Raw genomic sequence first — 16109 nt, 5'->3', positions numbered from 1 at the left:
AAAAGCATCCTAACTGGTCTCCCTGCTATAAATATTTCCCCATTCTAGCTCATTCCCTACCACAGTGCTGCAAGTACTGAAACAAAGCCAGTATTTATTAGAAGAAAACAAAAACACTAATTTGAAAAGATATATGCACCCCCATGTTCATTGCAGCAGTTTACAATAGCCAGAATATGGAAACAACCTAAGTGTCCATGAACGGATGAATGAATAAAGAAATTGTAGTATAGACAAAGAATGGACTATTGCTCAGCCATAAAAACATGTAGGGACTTCCCTGGTGGCACAGTGGTTAAGAATCCGCCTGCCAATGCAGGGGACATGGGTTTGAGCCCTGGTCCAGGAAGATCCCACATGCTGCTAAGCAACTAAGCCCGTGCATCTCAATTACTGAGCCTGTGCTCTAGAGCCTGTGAGCCGCAACTGCTGAGCCTGTGTGCTGTAACTACTGAAGCCTGCATGCCTAGAGCCCATGCTCTGCAACAAGAGAAGCCACTGCAATGAGAAGCCCACGCACCGCAATGAAGAGTAGCCCCCGCTCGCTGCAACTAGAGAAAGCCCGTGCGCAGCAATGAAGACCCAACGCAGCCAAAAATAAATAAATAAATAAATAAATAAAATGTAATCATGCCTTGGAAACAACATGGATGGACCGCTAGGATATTATGCTAAGTGAAATAAGTCAAACAGAGAAAGACAAATAGCATATGATTTCTCTTATGCATGGAATCTAAAAGCAAAACAAAACAAAACACCAAAGAACAGACTGGTAGTTGCCAGAGGCGGGGGTGGGGGTGGGAGAAATGGGTGAAGGGCTCAAAAGGTACAAAGGAAACAACAACAATAACAAAAACGTAATTTGGTGATACTAAACTATATTTAAAAACTTCCAACCACAGCCAATAGGATCAGATGCAAACCCCTTAGCATGGCATACAGGCCCTTTACTCTCTGGTGCTTGGTCCACTTTCTAGGCAAGAAAATCTTCTTGCCTCACATTCTAAGCTTTACATCTAACTTTTGGCATTCTCTAGAGACTCTTTCAAGCCCTGAGGGCCTCCGCCCATCTAGTATTTTTGTGCCTTCCACCTTTTCCACTTCTGTTCCAGATTCAAGTTCTGGGTGAAGTATCACTTCGTCTGTGAAGCTTTCACTCTCACAGGCTTAAATACAGTCTGTTAGAGCACTTATGATTTACACTGTAATCATTTATGTCCATCTCCACATTACAAGATCAGCCCTTGAAGATAAGGGATGATATACACTCATCCTCAGGCTTCAATGTCTAGTATAATATTTGATAAACAGGTGCTGAATGAAGATACAATCTACCCTGCCTGGAGTAAAAAGATACTCCATCACAACTCCCCCAGTTTTATTTCATCTTGCAGGGTTCTTATTAACCTTTACAAATGCCTCACAAATTCTTCCCCCTACAATTTCACAGGCCTTATTCTTCTCTGAATTCCAACTGCACCCAAGTCAGCCACTACCATGTAATTTAACTGAGCACATTTCTTAATGACATCGGGTGTCTTGTCTCCCTAACTACAGAGCGAAATCCTTGAGAACATTCTAAGTTAATTAAAATAAGTTAATAAAATGCATACCATTATTTTCTAATATATCACAATACGTTGTGAACATATCAGAGATATTATCTGATTCTCTGGGCAAATTCCTATACCTAGGATGTCCAATGTTCTGGCATTTTTGTTATGTACCTGAATTTAGAGATGATTACCTTCAAACATATTTTATTTTAGTGCAAAACAGAAAAATACTTGCCCCGCACTTACCTGGGGTTCATGATAAGACGTCGGAAAAAGTAAGTCCAGGTGATATAATCCATTGCATCTTGCTTAGATGTTATTGTACCACCAGCAATCTCTGCATTTAAATGGTCAGAGAGCACTCCTAATAAGCTACAGAGTGAACAAGACATGGGAAACATACATGAACGTTAAATGAAAAACAACTTTTCTCACATAGTCAAGACTCAGATTTGATGTTCCAGGATACAGAACAAATGTTTTGTGTAATTTGTATCTTTTGTATATAATTTTGGGAAAATAAATTGCTAGGTGGAAATAAACACAGGCTGACAGGAAGGGAGCTAATAACTTTCAGGAGGAGAAGATGAGAGCCGAGGTAAGAGCAGACGAGGGACGATATGCCTTGGAGAGCAGAGAAGAGTTACTGAGGCAGATCAAAGAATTGGTAAGAAAGGAGGGATGGTTAGGATAGAGCAAGGATATTCCCTTCATTCATTCTGTGAATATTAAGTTCAGTCATATAAGACATAAATGTGCTAGGTGTTGTGGAATATACAGAGATGATCAGATGTGTTGAAAGACTGGCATAACAAAATGTTCATTTCAGTTTCTTACATAAATTACAAAAAAGGGAAGCAATGTCCAACAAAAGAAAGGGCCATGTAAATTATGATACATATGCAGGTATTAAAAAACAGTTTTTGCAAAGGATGTTTTTAAGGATATAAGAAAGTGGCCATAATAAATTGAATGAAAAAAAAAGTTGCGATATTACTCTCCAGTCACCAGTGGCAGAGTATAAATCCATATAGCTAAATTGGAGGGCAATTTGACAATATCTATTTGAACAATCACTGTGACCTGGCAATTTCACTTTTTCATTATCACCTGATAGGGAAACATTTATAGGTTAGGATAGGGAAGCAAAATACTTCACTGCAGCAATATATGTAAGCGTTAAAAACTAGAAACTCTCTAAATGCCCATTAACAGAGAAGTTAACATATAACTTCTGTATATGTACTCTGTAGAAATAAAATATTAATAGTAGTCATATCAAGGTACACTTAAACTTTAAACTTAAACTTTAAACTTTAAAATTTTAATTAACTTTTTACTGAAGTACACATAGAAAAAATTACATAAATTATACATGTACAACTCAAGTAATACTCACAATGTGAACACATCTGTGTAACCACCACCAAGATCAAGCATTACCAGCGCCCCAGAAGTCTTCCTTTTATGCTTTTTAGTCACTCCTCTTGCTCAGAAGGATATTTTGACTTTTATTTCTTTGCTTTACCTTAATGCAGTGGCTTGGATCTCTAGCACAACGCTTACTGGCAGTGGTGAAAACAACATCCCTGTATCATTTCCTATCTCAAAGGGAAAGCTTTCAATACTGAATCATTAATCATGATGTTTGCAGTAGATTTTTAGTAGAGACTCTTTATCAGATTAAGAACATTCCCTTATATTCCTGTTGGCTAAAAGTTTTTATAATTAATGGGTATGGAATTTCACCAAATGCTTTTTTTTATATCTATGAGATAATCATATAATTTTTCTCATCTTTTCCTGCTAACGTGGTGAATTATATTCATTTATTTTCAAGTAATAAGTCATCTTTGCACTGATATTGTAATTAGTTATATGTTATCTTTTTATACATTGTTAGATTTGATTTACTCATGTTTTATTTAGGATTTCTATATCTATATTCATGAGAGACACAGCCCTGTTACATTCCTTTCTTGTAAATTTATCAGGTTTTAGAACCAAGGTTATTCTACTCTCATAAAATAAGTTGGGAAATAGTCCTATCTTTTCGACTATTACAGGAAGGGTTTGTGTTCAATTTCATGAGTTCAATTGCTTCCTTAAATGTTATAAGGAATTCACTAGTGGAATGTCTGGGTCAGAAAATTTTTGTGGAAAGATTTTAAATTTCAGATACAATTGCTTTGATAGATAAGAGGCTATTTAAATTTTCCATTTCTTTTTGTGTCAGTTTTAGTAATTTTTTTAAAAAAGCATTCTACCATTTGATCTAAAATTTAAAATTTGTATAAATTTTTTCATAATATCTTATTACCTTTTAGATTTCTTTTGTATCCCGATATTGTGCTGTTCCTTCCCTCTTTTCTCTTGACCAGACTTAAAGGTTTATCAGTATTATTCTTCTTTTCAAAGAACCAACTTTTGGCTTTGTTGATTTTTTTCTAATGTATGTTTGGTTTCAATTCATTAATTCTTTCTCTTATCTTTCTATCTTCTCCTTTCTTTGAGTTCAATTTGCTAATTTTTTTTCAAATTCTTGAGATGCATATTCAGATAATTCATTTTTCACTCTTTTTCTTTTATTTTTTAAAAATTATTTATTTATTTGTTTGTTTTTATTTTTGCCTGTGTTGGGTCTTTGTTGCTGTGCGCAGGCTTTCTCTAGTTGTGGCGAGCGGGGGCTACTCTTTGTTGCGGTGCACGGGCTTCTCATTGTCGTGGCTTCTCTTGTTGCGGAGCACAGGCTCTTGGCATGTGGGATCAGTAGTTGTGGCTCATGGGCTCTAGGTTGCAGGCTCAGTAGTTGTGGCGCACGGACTTAGTTGCTCTGTGGCATGTGGGATCTTCCTGGGCTAGGGATCGAACCCGTGTCCCCTGCACTGGCAGGCAGATTCTTAACCACTGCGCCACCAGGGAAGCCCTTCACTGTTTCTTTTAAAATACATATATTTATGGTCATAAATTTTCTCTCAGCACAATGTTAGCTATCTCCCACAATATTAAATGTTTTTATATTTTCCAAATTAAAAAAAAAAGGAACATTAGAACTTCTAACACAGTAAAAAACTCAATAACTATTTACAGTATAAATTAGAAATATATTTTGTCCTTTGCAGTTAGAATATGGTAAAGGCGATTCAGTATATTAAAGAAGACTATGATAAAAGGTAGCAAGTGATAAATGTTAGGAATGAAAAATGTATAAATCTGACAGACAAAAGATTATTTTCAGCTGAGAAAATGAGGAAAGACTTCATCAGAGGGGTGGTAGTTACTGGATCCACAAAGAAGTATGTGATAATTCTGAAACTGGCCACTAGCCTAAATTATTCATTACCAATCCCTTTATTTTGGATATTTATTTATAGACTATTCTACAAAAACACACACCAAACTAACACTTTATTAAATGCTTACTATGTGCCAGACACAGTTCCAAGCACGATACATTTGATCAGTACAAGTACCCTACGAGATGGCCAGTATTGCTGCTATCTCCATCTTACAGACAGTGCACTAAGGCATTGAGGATTTAAATAACTTGCTCAAGATCAAGCAAGTAAGTGGTGGAGAGCTCAAACATAAGCCCAGGTTGTCTTGCTCCAGAGTCAATGTGACTGAACAATGTACTTCACTGCTTCTTTTTTTAAAAATAAATTAATTAAGTAATTAATTTATTTTTGGCTGCGTTGGATCTTTGTTGCTGCGTGAGGGCTTTCTCTAGTTGTGGCGAGTGGGGGCTACTCTTCGTTGCGGTGCACTGGTTTCTCATTGCAGTGGCTTCTCTTGTTGCAGAGCACGGGCTCCAGGCATGTGGGCTTCAGTAGTTGTGGCACACGGGCTCCACAGTTGTGGCTCACGGGCTCTAGAGTGCAGGCTCAGTAGTTGTGGCACACTGGGCTTAGTTGCCCTGTGGCATGTGGGATATTCCTGGATCAGGGCTCGAACCCATGCCCTCTGCATTGGCAGGTGGATTCTTAACCACCGCACCACCAGGGAAGTCCCTTCACTGCTTCTTTTAAACAGCGTGTTTTTCTTTTATAGTGAAAATTACAATTTAATGTTGTCTTATTGTGATAAATATATTGTTTCACTTCAAATAATTCTTTTGAACTAGAAGTTTTACTGATTTTCATCTAATACAATGTCAGCACAAAAATATCAACCTGCTATGACATAATCCATTTAAATTAATTTACAGCAAAATTTACCTTGACTCTACAGGGAAAGGTTCATAAAGAAATTTTTTGTAAAAGTCTTTCTTTATGTCATGAACCAGAATTACAGCTTTGCCTTGGTCATCAAACTGAGGCCTCCCAGCACGCCCCATCATCTGGAGTACATCTATAAGAAAGAGAACAAGAGGTATTCTGCAGTGTGGCATGTAGCACAAGAAATATTGATGGATTATAGCATGTTTCTACAACACAACAAAATAAAAGGGAGAAAAGTATTTTAAGACCAGGGATGCTCTCTCTGATGCCTACTACTGAGTTCCCTAATAATTAAATAATTAATTCACTATGATAGAAAACTGAGTCCCCAAACGAGTCTTACAGTGTGTAAAAGTAAGAAAGATCAAAGATTCCTTTAGGTAAATGTTTAAAAATGCTATTTAAGAGTTATAACTATATAACTCTTATATAGGAAAACCTCTTCAGCAGTCATTTGCTTATTTTTCCCCATGAATAACGGATCCACTTAGGCCTCCTCTTCTTCCCATCCACTGTATAAAATTTTTCTTTTATACTGCAGGAGTCTCTGAGGTAAGTAATGATTGAGAAATGATACAGATTTTATATGTATTCATTGAGCTGAAATACACATTTGGCATATTTTCCTGTTCAAAACTCACTGAAAATGCTTTTATCAAGTTTTAAAATATGTTAATAGACTGTTCATGTACAAGTTATAGCAACAAGTGCTTTGGTTCTAGAAGTCCTGTAGGAAATATCATGTCTAGTGAGGGAGATTTAAAATTAAACATAATGTTTACTTATAACTTATTAAGTCACTAACTCCTACTAATCAGTACTTTTATCTATTTATAAATTTAAAACAATTACTTGTGCCTTTGACATTCACTAACACACTGGATAAGTAAAAGTAAATAAAATGGCTTAATACTTTGGAGTAATATTTTTACTGGAAACAAAAAATTTACAATTTGTTCATCACTGACATGTGACCAATTCTCTAAAATTTAATTCATGCAAATTCAAATTACTAACGCTAAAATAGACGTTTAATGTATTTGAAAATTTAAAAATATTACCTGTAATGGGGAAATCCACATATCGTCTTGTTTTTCCATCATAATATTCTGTTCCTTTAATAATTACTAAATGAGCTGGAAAGTTTACACCCCAGGCTAATGTACTTGTAGCAATAAGAACCTAAAAAATAAAAGATAATATTTTATATCTAACTAAAATACAACTTTTAAGTTACTTTAAAATATCTGTTCATGGAAAAAAATTACCTGAACTTTACAATTTACAAATAGTTCCTCTACTGTTTTTCGGTCCCTCTCATGTAGTCCAGCATGATGCATTCCTATTCCGAAAGCAAGTGTCAGCTTCAGGTTGGAATCTCTTACTGTGCCAATGATATTCTCCATCTGCAAATAAAAACACAATTACAAGATGTCAGTGCATTAGCTTCACATTTTTCATTTTGTTTTTTTAATTCTTATGCTATATGGGCATAAAAATATAGGTCCCATCTGCAGTTATGATTAAAGTTAAATTAGTTGAAAAGAATATCTACTTAGTGAGAATGTATACTGTAAATTAATTAAAATGTAAACGTTATCCCTTTTATTTTTATGCATCAAGGAAAAAATCTGTACTCATTACCCCTTATTGAGTAACAACTACTAAAATGCTATAATACTGCCTAAAACGTTTCGGTGTCTGTGTTGGTCTTGTTATAGAAAAGACCTCTATTTTTTGCCTCAGTGATAAAAATTTAGAAAGTATGGACAAAAAATTAATGGGAAAAATCAGTCATAATCCTACCAAAGAGTAGTCATTCAAATTTAGGCTTTCTCACTGAACTTAGTGACCCAGGGGCAAGTCACATACCTTCTCTGAGCCTCAGTTTCTTCATTTAAAAAATCAAACTGGTATATACTTTTGCTTACTTCTCATTTCTTTAATCAACAGTTCAGTTAAATACTTTTCATATTTACTGTTTGACTTTTTGGTAAATTATCTTTCCGTTTATTGAGTAGCCTTTTTCTTATTGGTTTGTGATAGCTCTTTATGTATTAAGGGTATCAACCCCTTGTCCATCACATGGTATAAACTTTCATCCAGTTTTATAAGTACTTCATTTTATTTATTTAATTTTTTTACTTTATGGACTTAAAATTTTAAATTGGTCCCTTATTTTTTTTTTGCTTAGAAAACTTTTCCTCATCTTGAGATCAAATACATATTCACCTACTATTCCTTTAACTTCTGTTATAGTTTTTACATTTAAATAATTAACTTGTAATTTTGTAATAGAAAGTATGGTAGAAATCTAAGTTTATTTTTCCTAAATAGTTAATTATTCTAGCAATATTGGTTAAGTAATTCCTTACCTCACTTATTTTAAATGCTAACTTTAGCATTCAGAATTCTTATACATTCCAGTTTTTGCATTTTAAAACAGATTGCATTTCCAGCCTCAGTTTAGCTCATTGAATTTTATATGTGTAAACAGTTTCTGAAACTTATATTTCATATATACTCTCAGAATATTTTATCACTTTCCATTCTACATGGAAAATTCTTAATGCAACACAGATTTTATGGCAACAAGCAGCAAATCTTATTTTCTTACAAAACTTACTTCCTGTAAAGAACTAAACAGAAAACCCAATCTCTTTCTGCTTAATGATAGACCTCTACTTGTCCCTAAAGAAGATGACGACACTAGGTGCAGCCTGGGAACCTTTTTGGGCAACTACCTGAGGGCAGCAATGCAGAGACCAAGTGGTTTGAGAATATATGAGCATTCAGAAGAAGGACATGTTTTAGTTATGTCAACAGCTTCATGACCACATCAGTAAACAACAGTGGAGAAGGAACTTGGAAGTAGGCATCAATACATGTATAACTATTATATGCCTGAAGACTGAGATAGAAGTTGGAAGACTGACATTATTTTCAGACTTCATTTCCTTTTTGCCTTCTATTATTAATCACCTCGAATATACACAAGTATACCTGCAATACACTTATGCTCCTGGCTCTGCATAAACCAGTAAACAGTTCACAAAATCTCCATCTAGAGAAACTTCAGGTGGCTGCTGCCATTTTGTTAAAAATTCATAAGACAAACATATTCAGGGGGGAGGGGTAAATTGGAAGATTGGGATTGACACATACACACTACTATACATAAAATAGATAAGTAACAAGGGCCTACTGTATAGCACAGGGAACTCTACTCAATACTCTGTAATGGCCTATACGGGAAAAGGATCTAAAAAAAGAGTAGATATATGTATTTGTATAACAGATTCACTTTGCTGTACATCTGAAACTAACACAACGTTGTAAATCAATTATACCCCAATTAAAAAAAAAGGACAAACATATTCATATAATGAAGCATTCCAACTGTTTTCATTCTTACTAATTTTATTTTCAATGGTTGGAAAAGTTTTCCAAGTCTTTTATGTGGGAAAAAGTTGTTTTACTCCAATAATCAAAAAAAAAATAAAAAAGAAAGATGGAGTTTGGCTTTATAATAATTATTAATGTATAAAAAGCACTGCATAGACTAGGTAATATTTTAATAACATACACATCAGAAATCTTATTTACCCACTTTCCTGAATTGAATGCAATGTATAAAGAATTCATTCTGTTTCATAGTCACAGTACAGTCACCTGATATTCCTGCATTATTTTCTTTACAATCTGTTTAGCAAGAATATGGAAATGTATTAATATAAATGCTGACTACAAATGCATGCTATAAAGAAAGGTACTGTCCTGTCTCATAAATTATGTTAGCTGTTTTCAAGTGACTGCGTATCATCCTTTTTTCGTTCAATAGTTCACTGCATAAAATATCTTCAATTTACACTATCAAGAATAATTCATTATTCTTACTCTGACAATTAGTTTCGTGATTTTTCAGTTTCACAACTTAAATAGCAGTGTGTATGTATAACTTGTATAATTTGCAGTATTCCACAGCAATGCCAATCATATCCAAAAAATAACATACCATTTACCATAGGAAAGCTGAGGAATCCTGTGGCAGGAGGTTTGGTGAGGCAGTAATATCGCGTCCTTTCGCATTAGGGAAGCCTGGCTGTTTCTCATTCCCTTCCCCCACTTTCACATAAATCAATGCATTAAAAAGAACTATTTGCCTATCTAAACTGGTAATGACCTAAAATCCTCATGAGGACAATCACAGAAAACAACTTCATTTATTACACGGTTACTGTGGATGAATTCTGAATTATTTGTACATCATAAAAAAAGCAAAATTTATAGTAATGTTATTCAATCATTAAGCATAAAATATTACAAGGACAGTCTTTTTAACTTTGAAAATATAATTTTTGATTAGATTATATGCATCTTCATCCCTACACTTAAAATAGGTTTCATCTGGATCAAAACAACATAACACAAGCAAAATTTTTCAGGAATTTAGGATAATGAAAGCTTAAAACATGATAATAGATATTATTTGTTGAGTACTTATTATGCGTCAGGCATTGTGCTTATCACTTTACAAAGATTATCACACTGAATCCTTTACATACATATAGCCCTAAAGTAACACCTAATTCTTTTATACAACACACTATGCTTCAAGTTAAAAGACTCAGTGGCCTTGAGTACTATATAGTAGTCTTTCTCAATTCTGGTTCCCTGAGAGAACTGAGACTCACAAAAAAATATCTGAATTACCATCTTCTTAATTTTTCTAAGGATAGTTAGTACCATTCTAGATGGTTAGGAGAAAAGTTCATTTATTACATTCATTGGATGTCTTAGGACATGAAGGCTTAATTCTTGTTAAGAAAGGCTGCTATAGAATTTTAAAAAGAATAATCATGTAACTAAAACACTTTGATAGAAGAAGTTTTAATTCCATAGTTCATTTCTGTTCAAGGAACAACTGCTGTAATGTGCAGGTATCTTTCCGATAAGCGGTCCTTGAAATACGTCTGACTGTATGTTAGTTAAACCAAAAATTTTTTTCCGTATTATAAATAAAAACAGACCTATGCTCCTCCAAGCAGTGGTCTTTCTTTAGGGCGTGGGGGAGAAGGCACATATGTAAACTGTTGAACCAATTACTTTAACTTAATAGAAATTTTTTTTATATTTTAAATTTATTATACTCAGAAAGCTTTTGTAGAAAGATAGGATTCCATTTAAGTAGATACATTACTCTGTGCCTGAAATACATTCCAGTCAGAATATAATTCAGTGAGTTGATGACAATGCTGGCTCCAAAAGAAAGGAGGAGACCAGATTGGACAAGAATGAGCTAACAGATTGTGCAGCCCAGTTTTGTCCCTTTGAGTGTGATATATTGTTTCAAGATGCTAAAAACCCATACTTTCTCAAAGCGTATCTGTTGTGCTGGTTTTCCCATTTTCACAGAATCCTCATTATCAGAACTCTGTACTCTTTTCAAAGCACATCAGACTCAGACCATATGCCACTGAATAATGCTTATCAATTGTATAAAACACTCAATAAAAGATGTACCATACAGAAGAATAATGAAAGTTACAAAGACTTTCTTTTTTAAAAAAATAATTAAATATATCACATCTGGTACAGATGTTAAATGAAGTTAAAACATTTCCTCATAATTACTTTTATTCTTAAAATACACTTTTTATGATAAACCCTACAGACTGAAGGGGAAAAACTAAAATGAAAGAAACCTTTAGAACATTCTTTTGATCTACTAATAGGAAAAAAATAAAAAAATAAAATTAATTAAAGGTAGTAAGTTTCCAAACTTTACCAATACACCTCAGAACATATTCTCTTGCTGCCCCCTCTGAAACCCAAAACAAGCACACCTCAAAGTAATTTATGATACTGTTAATATATAAATACATTTATAAATGATTAAAAATACAATTATATGAGAAGTAAATATATAAATGAAATCTAAATAATAACATGTAAATCTTTGCTATTGTCTGCTAAATAAACACAATACTATTTTCAATGTCTGCTTTTAGGTTAACTTGATTCTTAATAATAGAAATATCAAAACTGGGCTATATAGGGCTGAGATATTACAAATTTTTCCTTATTAATGTTTTCAACTTAATTCACTATGCTATTGGTAATTTTTGAGTATACATTTTATGCTTATTTCAATTTCTGGTGAGTTCAAATTCCAAAACATTCTTGGAGAACATTTTCATACATCTCTGCTTTTAAAATGCAGAGAAAGCTGATAAAAGGGACATTATAGAATTGATTTTCTAAAGTAGCACAATTTTAAATGAACAAATACTATATTAATATGAATTAAATTTGTGAAGGACCACAAGCAAAAGATTATAAATATATGACCAAATTTTACCAGTGCTTTCAGCAAAAAGAATCTATCTGTTTAAAAGATGTTATTCAATGTAATAACATTTATTGAATATTTAACTCTGTTCCAGGCCTGTTCTATGTACATTAAATGTACTAATACATTTAATCCTCGCAAGACTCTTGTGGGGAGAGATTATCATCCTTTCACAGATTAAAGGATGAGGCTCAGAAGTGAAACATCCCACTTGAAGTGGGAAGTCAGTACTGAACCCAGGAAGCCTGGCTCTAGTCCATGCTCTCAACCACAATGCCACCCTCTAATCATCACATGAATGAGGGATATTTCAAATAACTACTTGCAGTAATGACATCATCCACTTGACTTAGGGGTGGACCACATTGTTTTAAAAGGTATACAAAAAACAGATAAGAGTTGAAATAATGAGTAATGTCCTAGACTCACACAGCTGGGGAACGTTATGCAGATGATTTGCAAATCTATTTTTTCTTTATTATTTGAGTATTTCTACTCCCACGCCTCAAAATGAAGAATACTTAAAATAACATTCTTTTCTAAACTAAGATATCACCTTTCATGATTGAGAACGGCACAGCTCTTGTTGGTTGCTTGCATTTGATATTTTAGCTACTGACTTGCGTCCCCGTCAAATGACACACACCCTTACTTTGACTTTTCCATCTTCTCTAGACAGTATGTTGTCCATGATTCCATTACTGTGCGGGACAGTAAAAGAACATTACTCTGAGACAGCCACTCTGGTTTTGAGCTCCCACGCTGCGCTTACTTGCTTTGTGCTATTGGGCAAGTCACTTAATTCTTCTAAGTTTCAGTTTCTGCATCTGTAAAATTGGGATAACAGGAACGACCCTCCCAGAGTTCATGATTAAATGGGATAAGTCTTTAGTGAACTATAAAGTACTTGATAAATACAGCAATTATTACTAAGCATAATAAGAGCTTTGCCTCTTTAGTCAATAGGACATATATGATATCAACTAAGACAAAATAAAAAAGAACAGTCTCCTATCTTGAAGCTGCTCTTAATTACACAAATATTCCATGAGACCCAACTCAGTTCAATGTCCAATGTTCAGTAAATCTGTAGATAATGTCTGTTTTGACACTTAATATTCTGAGCCTAATAGTTTTATTTATCGGGTAGTCATTAAGAGGTCTGAAGCTTGATCAAAATAGAAAGCACTTGGGTGAGAGTTTTGTATCATGACCTAAATCTATTTTAGTTTGATAAAACAGATTGTTCAAGTTGAAAATGTGGTTACCCTACATTAAACTCAACTTAATTTCTGATTTTTAACAATCTCCAAGTCCATTTTCAAAGCCTGGTACTAACTTCTTACCTACAGGAAGAGGTCAATATATATATATGTTGAGTGAAAAAGCAAATGAATCAAAGAAAGCTATAGTAAAATGTCAGTAGTAGAAACTCCACCAAATCTGAACTTGTGATCATTTTGTGTAAAGCTAGGCTATAGTTCATCTTTGTACGTCTATGAAGGTTTTACTTGTAATGAGGTTGGGTGAGTTATGTTTAGCTTAAAATGAAATAATTTTCAAGCATCAAAAAATTCCTTCAGTATTAAGCATGCGGAAATAACACCAATTCTACTTTTCATGAACGTGCCCCTCCTGTGTACCTATGCTACAGTTTTTCATTAATTCACTTTGAAGCATTGTGTAAATTTATAATTAGTACATTTCCTTAATTATATTCAGTGTCATCTGTGTGAGTCTTCTAGCCAATTAATTTGAATTAACAAGGTTTAACAATACTATGTTCCAAGGAATTCTTGTCTTCCATACTCCTCCGATTTTCATGTTATCCACATCTGGATTCTTTTCCTATCGTGCTTCAGTCAGAAAGCTATCCCCTTTCCTGCTTCAGATTATTTCCCAGCATCTACCTTCTCGTGGTACCACAGACTTTAGAACACAACTCAAACATTGTGGTCCAGGACCTTCAGGGCAAAAAGCCTTTTAGGATTCTGTTTAATTCATTCCTGCTTGTAAGGATGTAAGGGGGGAAAAAAGAAAAAAGCTAGTTGTCTTTGATGTGCTTTTCTTTTAGCTACCTGGACCTTATTTAACAGTGTGGAAGAAGAAAGGGTTAGCCCTGCTGCTAATTGGACAGACACACAGAGGAGTTGAGGAGGAGAATATAAGTAAGACTGAAGAATAAAGTCTAATCTTCAGCCAGGGTTCTGCTTTCCCATCCCAGATATGCATCTCATGCAAGGTGTGAGTGATGAAATACGCACAGTATTCCGAGCTTTCAATCAGTAAACCCGCTCAGAAGAAAGGGTGTTCCCTCTGCTCTTTTATCTTTCCAAGCAGGTTGGCAACCATCCAGATCCCAGCACCATTCACCCTTGCACGTCAAACCAGATTGCAGAGTATTTGGCAGAAGCCAACGAACCACACTTGTTAGGCACTAAATTATAACTAATTAAATTACATAGAAAAGCTTCTAGAAGGAGCTGTATACGCTATTTGCTTCCATTTCCTTCCCCTCCCACCCATTTATCCCTCAACTCCTTCCAAACTGGCTTATGTTCACAACATGTCACTGACCCTACTTGCCAAGTTCGTCCAAGATGTCCAAGTGCTAAATCCCACCGGTGTTTCTCTGCTCTCATCTCACTCAGCTCCCATTAACATCTGATGTAGTCAAGCACTCCTTCCTTCACGAACCCCTCCTGTCTACAGTGTTCTAGGACACTGTGTTTCCTCACTGGCACTTCTTTCTCAGGGTTCGTTGCCAGCTCATTTTCTACCTAAGCTCACAATGAGAGAGTCCCTCAGGCTTGCCTTTTGATCTCCACCCTCTCTATCCGAGGGTCTCAGGTGCTCACCTGGGTTTAAAGGCTTGCAGATGCTCCCAAGTTCATATATCTCACATCCTCTGTGGGTTTTACAGACTTCCGACATTTAACTGCCTTGAGATCTCCACTTGAAAGTCTTGGAGATACAAATTAACATGTCCAAAATATAATTTTCTTTTCTTTTCTTTCCTTTTTTTTTTTTTAAGCTCAGATCTGTCTTCTCCATCTGTCTCTCTCCATCCTAAATCTGCCTCCTCCTTCCTCTCTATCCTACAGTCTCGGTTCTCCCCATTTCAATAAATGACGCTATTATTTACTCAGATGTTTAGGGTTAATAACTGGGGCACCATTCTTGATTCTTTTCAGTTCCTGAATCTCCATTTCTCATCTATTAGAAAGTCCTATTGCATCTAGCCCCAAATATATTTTTTCATTCCCACTGTTACCGCTCTAGGTGGCCCCTAGGTCACCACCATCGTTAATTCCATGCTTACTTCCATTTCAATCCATTTTCCACTAAGCAGCAAAAGTGATCTTAAAATGTAAATTGGGGTATGTAATTTGTTTAGCTTAAAACCTTTTAATGCCCTGGAACACTCCTCCCTCAGATACCTGCTTAGTTTGCTTCCTTGATTCCTTCAGTTCTTTGTTCAAAGGTACCTTCATCAGGGAGGCCTTCTCAACTTGTATTAATGTACAACATTCCACTACCATCTTTGGCATTCCCTATTCCCTTTAACTTGCTTATTTTTTTCCCCCATGTGAATTATTACAACTTGACATACTTGTTTATTAGCTATCACTCCCACTAGAATGTTAATTCCATAGGGCAGGAACTTTACCTGACACCTGACACACAGAAGGAGCTCAATAAATGTTGGTCTAATAAATGAAAAAATGACTGTCTTCCCATAGTACTTAGAATAAAAATCCAAGCTCCTTAACCATGGGGCTATGGCCTTGCATGAGCTGGCTCCTGCCTGTCTCTCAAGTGTAACTTGTAGCACCCTCCTCCTGCTTATGCGGCTCCAGCTCAACCGATCTGCTCACTGTTCCTTTAACATGCTGTCCCTTCACCTGAAACGCTGTATCTTCTCTCTTTGTGTAGCCAGCTTGTTCTTATGCTTTGGTGCTCAGCTTAAATGTCATCTCT

At 35.1% G+C, this 16109-nt stretch overlaps 1 protein-coding gene across 1 annotated transcript in view; it reads right to left on the bottom strand.

Annotated features, from left to right (window-relative positions):
- ASCC3 (activating signal cointegrator 1 complex subunit 3) overlaps positions 1 to 16109 on the bottom strand; it is a 334378-nt gene that overhangs the window by 84254 nt on the left and 234015 nt on the right. The window contains exons 33-36 of the mRNA XM_060167768.1: positions 7045 to 7182; positions 6838 to 6958; positions 5774 to 5906; positions 1803 to 1928 (exon numbers count right to left, since the gene is read on the bottom strand). Coding sequence (XP_060023751.1) covers positions 1803 to 1928; positions 5774 to 5906; positions 6838 to 6958; positions 7045 to 7182 — 518 coding nt within the window. The remainder of the gene's footprint in view (positions 1 to 1802; positions 1929 to 5773; positions 5907 to 6837; positions 6959 to 7044; positions 7183 to 16109) is intronic.

Source organism: Lagenorhynchus albirostris, chromosome 12 (assembly GCF_949774975.1).
Source record: "Lagenorhynchus albirostris chromosome 12, mLagAlb1.1, whole genome shotgun sequence".
NCBI lineage: Eukaryota > Metazoa > Chordata > Mammalia > Artiodactyla > Delphinidae > Lagenorhynchus > Lagenorhynchus albirostris.
This window is presented reverse-complemented; position numbering and strand designations above follow the sequence as displayed.